Source organism: Aplysia californica, unplaced genomic scaffold, assembly GCF_000002075.1.
Source record: "Aplysia californica isolate F4 #8 unplaced genomic scaffold, AplCal3.0 scaffold01266, whole genome shotgun sequence".
Taxonomy (NCBI): domain Eukaryota; kingdom Metazoa; phylum Mollusca; class Gastropoda; order Aplysiida; family Aplysiidae; genus Aplysia; species Aplysia californica.
In genome coordinates, this window is record NW_004798536.1 from 7,683 (window position 1) to 14,333 (window position 6,651).

General features: G+C 40.8%; 2 protein-coding genes across 2 annotated transcripts in view; both read right to left on the minus strand.

Annotated features, from left to right (window-relative positions):
- Positions 1 to 1,134: 1,134 nt before the first annotated feature.
- Positions 1,135 to 2,676, minus strand: LOC101851465 (tigger transposable element-derived protein 4). Its single transcript, XM_005112421.1, has one exon. It carries the CDS (start codon positions 2,674 to 2,676, stop codon positions 1,135 to 1,137), a length of 1,542 nt encoding a protein of 513 aa, XP_005112478.1.
- An 831-nt stretch (positions 2,677 to 3,507) lies between these two features.
- The window catches only part of LOC101849816 (thioredoxin-like protein 4B), a 5,517-nt gene continuing 2,373 nt past the window's right edge, over positions 3,508 to 6,651 (minus strand). The window contains exons 2-3 of the mRNA XM_005112415.3: positions 6,216 to 6,367; positions 3,508 to 3,698 (exon numbers count right to left, since the gene is read on the minus strand). Coding sequence (XP_005112472.1) covers positions 3,533 to 3,698; positions 6,216 to 6,367 — 318 coding nt within the window. The 3' untranslated portion in view covers positions 3,508 to 3,532. The remainder of the gene's footprint in view (positions 3,699 to 6,215; positions 6,368 to 6,651) is intronic.

Consider the following 6,651-nt stretch of genomic DNA (forward strand, 5'->3'; position numbering starts at 1 on the left):
GTAAGATAAGGCAAGGCAAGGCAAGGGAAGGTGAGGTGAGGTGAGGTGAGGCGAGGCGAGGCGAGGCAAGGCAAGGTAAGGTAAGGTAAGGTAAGGTAAGGTAAGGTAAGGTAAGGTAAGGTAAAGTAAGGTAAGGTGAGGCGAGGCGAGGTCAGGTGAGGTCAGGTGAGGTAAGGTAAGGTAAGGTAAGGTAAGGTAAGGTAAGGTAAGGTAAGGTAAGGTAAGGTAAGGTAAGGTAAGGTAAGGTAAAGTAGATAAAATAAAGTGCACTGAGATGAAATGTGATGAGGTAGGATATGACAACATTTTATTGACATCCACAAAGAGAAATTTGTTGCAGCACAGCAAGCATTCATCATGTACATACACAAGCCTTTACACATCAACACACTCAAACACACACACACTCTCTCACATACACACACACTTATACAAACACACACTCACACAAAAACACACACAACATTCAATTACTTACACAGACGCACACACAAATAGTCTGTGTTTGATGGAAACATATTAAATTCTCAGTAATTTCTCTTACTAAGGAACAATAATCACCAAAGCTACAATGCAACTTTTATTTCATAACGTATTATTACAAATTCAATAAATGTACATCTATGTGTCAGGGATAAGCTCAGAAAACATTACTTCTCTAATACCCAGTGTACAATAACGATACAATTAAGAATTAAGAATTATTGAAGAAAATCAAGGGAAGTGTCTGTGACTGTGACAGAACAGTGGTTGGAAGAGTCACTGATTACCTCCCTTTTGCCCTTTACACATTTGAATCAGGACCTCGCATTATTGTCAGAACATCATATGTTTTGTGTTATAAATTGCTTTGTTTTGTTCTTGTTTTGTGGTTTTTGGTTTGCCATCCTGAAAAGTACATGGTAGGCCTACTCTCTCTTTCCCTCTCTCTCTCTCTCTCTCTCTCTCTCCCTCCCTCCCTCCCTCCCTCTCTCTCTCTCTATCTCTCTCTCTCTCTCTCTCTCTCCAAGTTCAACCTAACAGGAAAGAAAAACAAAGATGATGTTACTAACAGTTACACACACTAACACACACAAAAGATCAAATTTTAGAACAGGAACAACAAAAGCAAATGAAACTGAACAGAGAAACTCATCAGTTCTTCTTTTGAAAGAATTGATCAATTTTTGTCTGTGTCTGCGATTTACGATTGACGAGGTGACTGGTCACTGTGTTGTCTATGGAGCAAACAAGGTCTATCAAATTGTCATTGCCTTGTTCTAGGGCAAATTCTTGCAGTATTGTCACTGCAGCCCTCACCTCGGATGCCGTCTTTGGTTTTTTTGTTGGCTGTTCTTCTTCACCCTCGGCCTCTTCCTCCTCTTGTCCTGAGTCATCGTGGTCATCGTGTTCATTGTTGACTGCATTGGAAATCCCCTGAATGGTGGCCTCCTCCTCACACACAATAACAGCGCTGTCTATATCGCAGAAAGCCTGGGCTGTCTCTTCCATGGGGATGAGGTTTTGCAGACGTTCAAAGAGGCTGAGAAAATCAGTCTGATCTGCCAGTTCCTCAGGTGTTTTCTCAACATCTCGGGCCTCTTGTGTCTTGAATCCGGCGTGACGAAAACAGTTGGACACTGTTGACTCAGACACATTGGTCCAAGCAGTCTGTAGCATGTACAGGGCCTCCAGAACACTGATGTCAAAAGCATCGATGTCCCGTACCTTGCCTGCAGTTTGCAAATACAGAATGTACTTCTGCAGAAGCTGCCGCCGATAGTGTCGTTTTAAGGACTGAATGATTCCCTGATCGCAAGATTGAAGCTTGCTTGTTGCCTTCAGTGGCAGAAAAACAAGTTTTATTGCTTTCAAGTTGTCAACCTGAGGATGCGCAGGACAATTGTCAACAACCATCAGTGTTTGATGGCCTTGGCTGTGAAACTTTCTGTCCATTTTTCGCAGCCACTTTTCAAAAACAGCCCCCGTCATCCAGGATTTTTTGTTGGCAGTGTAGTCTAGAGGCAGGGTGTTGACATTCTTGAAGCAGCGGGGCTTCGAGGCTTTCCCTATCACTAGAAGGGGAAGTTTATCCGTGCCACTCATGTTGGCGGCCACGAGTACTGTGAGCCGATGCTTGGCCTTTTCTCCCCCTGAGCATGTTTCGCCCTTCAGTGCCAGAGTCTTGTCGGGAAGGCACTTGTAGTAGAGCCCGGTTTCATCACAGTTGTAGATGTCTTCCCGGCTGTATTCCAAGAGGAGAGCTGGTAGCGTTGATGACAACCAGGTATCAGTCTGTTCAGCTGTCACTGAGCCTGCTTCACGAGAAGCAGTCTTACAAGTGATTCCCCTCCGTTTCTTGAATCTATCAAGCCATCCAGTGCGGGGAGTGAACTCAACCTTCATTTCTTCGGCCAGCTGGTTGGCAACATTCATCAGTATTTCACCTGATATTGGTGCATTCATCGCTTGGGCTTGTTTGAACCACGAGAAGAGGGCTTCTTCTACATTTTCGGCTCTCCCCGTGCGCATTCGTTTCCTCTCTGGATGGTAGATTGAACTGTTGCAGGCAAATTCAATTTGCGACCGCTTTTTTATGATTGTGGACACAGTGCTTTTGGCGACACCATATTTTTTGGCGATAGCTGACTGTGTCATTGACTTGGAATCAACATCATGCAGTAATTTCAACTTCATGTCCAAGCAGAGAGTTGTATGCTTTGACATACTGCTTAGAGAGTTGGGAAATGTGTTGCTTGTTGGTGATCTAGTGAAAGAAAGAATGGGGGTTCCCACGTTTTCAACAAATGAAGGTCGGGCGAATGATGAGTGGAGAGTGGCATGCGCAGACAGGCAGAACACATCGCGTGATAGGCCAGCCTCCTAGTCTTGTCTAGTCATGCCTCTCACTTCTCTGATACAGGGATGGAGAGGTCATGGTGAGCTGCTATAATGGAAGGTGTGAATATAACGGCAGGGCTGGTGTGTTATGGATGTGCGCAAGTATGCAGAACGCACCATAGGGTAGGGTGTAACAGTAGACGTGCAGTGGTGGGTCTAGGGTGGAGGTGGGGTGGGGGGGACAACACAGCAGGCGAGCCTAGATTAGAGCTCTTTCTTTCTGATTGCCATCGCCAACGCCGAGCTGGGATTGTCTGCCGATGCCAGAAGCAAAGAATTTTATTTTCACAACACGGCGATAGTGACACGGTCTGTCCGTTTTTCCCTTTCACTCATTTGGGCATTCACCTTATCCCATTTCCCCATAAAACCGGTTCATTTCATCCACTATTTTTTTACTTAAACAAATAGTGTTTCAATCAGGACCACAGAATATCGTTCACTTTAACCGATTGTTCAAATAAAGAGTGTTCACTTTAGGTGGACTAAACTGTAGAAGCCACCAAATGACCTATAGAAGATGGGAGACAGCTGGACAGAGGTGGAGACTACAGCCCAGGACAGGCATAAGGGGGCTCTTGTTGGTGGCCTACACTACGGCACAAGATGAGAAAGACTGATGATGATAATGATGATGATGTTAATACCACAATCAAATATCTTTATACAACAAGCTGTATTTTGGAATGTCCTTCGGATCCAGAGGACTAGTCACCATGACCTTTCCCTTCATAGCGCCGCGGTAAATCACCTCAACCACGTCCACAAAGTCTTGCTTGGTCTTGAAGCTTCCAACAAACTTAGTGTGGTCCGGGCTCCTGGCAGCACCAACACACACAGGAGACAGGCGTGGAGATGGATCCACAAACACGGGATGGAGAAAGAAAGAAAGAAAATTTAATGGAATCATCATTTTTATTCTTTAATGCATTTCGAGGGAAAAAATATTCATGATTCTAGGACAGATAAGAAATTAGTCAATTTTACGTTTGATGGTCCATTCAATGTTAACACAATTTTATTTTATATGTAAGTTTGGTCATAATGCTATCTAAAGGTCAATGTGAGAAAATATTTTCAGAAGGGCACAACCTGCAAGCAGCCTACAAAGAGTTAGTTATTTTCCATACATCTAATTTTTATTTTTAGAAGGGAAACACAAATCCATCAAACCTGACCAAGACGAGCACCCATTGTTGAGGAGAAGAATTGTCCTCTGAGACAGGTGGCCTTCTTGGGAGATCAGATAAAAGGTTTTTAAAAAGACAACATATTGCAAGGATTGACTTTTTGCAGGCGGCTTGAAGGGGATGCCCCACTGAAAATATTTTCTAACATCAACTTTTAGATAATATACATGCATGACCAAACTAACATGTATAATCATGTTAACATTAAATGGAGCATTAAACATTCTGCAACCACTCCCAGTTGTCTGAGGTCCCAACTGGGAGTGGTTGCAGGCTTAGGACTGTCATAAAGCCCAATAAAATGTATTTTCATTTTGGAAGTAAGGAGGGGTAAAGGGCTGTTTGGGTTTTTCCTTGAATGATGAGAGATCTGCATGGCCTTTTTGGACAGATTATTGGCCCATTAATTGATAAAAATAAAAATATAGCAGTCGAGCTGAACAAGTGGTCATCTTGGATAATGTCATTATTTAGGGGGAAAAAAATGCAATGAAGGAAGGGGAAGTGTGGTCCTTTATACAGATGGATGCTTGAGCAGGTTGGACTGTATTAAATCATTTGCCTTGCTAGAACTTGTCTCATTGGCCATAGCAGAAGCTACAAGTCATCTTAATCTTTATTTATTATGTTTCAATTAAGAAATGTGAGGCAGCGTGGTGGAATCAGGCTCTCGTCAAAATAATCAAAGTGAAGAAACATACATTTTTCCGCAGGATTGTGGATTTTTATCAAATTTTTAAATTTTGGCTCATCACCTTTCATGCCCATTAAAGAACTCATTTCTGTGTGGATTTTTCTTAAAAACGTTGATAAAAGGCACAAAAAATGTAAATTTTCAGTTACCAAGGACTCTTAAGCTAAGGAAATAACTAATCTTTGGCGGCCATTTTCTCACTAATTTTACCTCTGAAAACAGGTGACCCCCTCCTCCTTCATTCGCAAATATCTCGACTTGTATTCTAGAAAATGGATTTTTTTTTCATCCAAATATAAACAAGTGAACAAGCTTTAAGATGATACCAATAATTCTACATGCCCAAAAACTGACGAGAGCCTGATTACACCACGCTCCCCCACAAATATTCTCCTCTGCAGATGCACTGGTCATTGTTAGACACTGATAGACAAACTATTACTATTATCAAAATCATCTTCCTCTTGTACACCTGCTAGAGCTCAGGGAGTGAAAAATTTTACGAATTTTATTTCACAGTGTAGTTGATTTTATGTACATGGCATTTATCTACATAGAAAGAAAAATCATCCTTTGCCTGACAAGCAGCTATGTGCAGTTTGTTCTCATTATTATTTCGAATATAGATTTGCAAAATCAAAGTGAATTTTTTTTTAAATGGAAATCTTCTGGAAGAAACAATTCGATTTTGCATTTGAACACCCAATGCTACAAGACTTACAAAACAAAGGAAAAGGGAAACCACAAAGAATTAAATTTCATTTACTGCTTTTCTTTCCCACGTTTCCAAAGTTGATACTTTTTAAAAACGAGAACACTCATGATGAAAATGTACAACAAATCTCTGAAAAACCGCAATGTCTTTCAGTCAGCAAAGTACTGATTATGACTGACGCTCACTTTTGCTACAACTGAACAGAACACAATTATAAGCCAACTAAAAAATGACATCTCAGTGAACTCACTCAGCATGATTACAAAATCTTCCTCAAAAGCTTAAAAACTTTTTATTTAAAAAATAAAAGGATTCAACTTGGAGGAAAACTTTCCCATTTTAGAGAAAAGGAAGGTGGGTTGGGGTCAGAGAGGGCAGGGAGTAGGCTGTATCCTGAATTTCAGTTAGCTTTATAAATTAACCCTATTCGTCAAGTTGTGTGTTTTACTATCGTATCCACACAACATGGGGAATTCTGTGTCACCACTTTCCAAAGAGGAAATTTACTTGCTTATCCAATCTGTACGCTTTGCATAACAGTCTGTCAAAATGATTTTTGAGAAATACTGAAAGTTTCGTACTGAAAGATCTTCGTACTAGAAGTATCTAAAATGTGAAGAATACAACCCTGGGGGTACAAAATGACCCCAGGGCGTACGGTATGGCAATCAGAAAGCTCCCTAACCCTAAAAACTAACTAAAATTCAATGAATAAAGAAAAGTAATCGTTACTCACCCCCAATCTACCTTCATATGTTGACCATTGAAGAAAAATATTGTAGAAGGTATGAGAGATATGTCGAAGTACTGTGTGTATACTGGCACTTTGTCAATGTCAACGAGATAGATGGCAGCCATGTTGGCTAAATCATTTGAAGTCTTCGACAGCTGCGGAGAAAAAACAGAATCGTGTCATAATATAGAAGATATTTTGCTCAGGTAAAAATTTTTAAAAGTCAAACCTGAATTTTAAGGTCTTGATACATTAGGAAAACAAGATTTCAATAAGACTTTGTCTTCCGGATCTTACAAAAAAGCATTGGGGATAAATTTGGAAGAGACACTTTAGCTCTAAAGTACCATAAATATGTAAGTCTTCTGTTGGCTTGAAATAAAGATTTGTCAGCTGTCAGATGTATGAGGTAGGGATAATAATAAAATAACTGTCTACC

Excerpts from the sequence above, each read along its gene's own strand:
- LOC101851465 (XM_005112421.1), bottom strand. The coding sequence starts at position 2,676 with ATGAAGTTGAAATTACTGCATGATGTTGATTCCAAGTCAATGACACAG.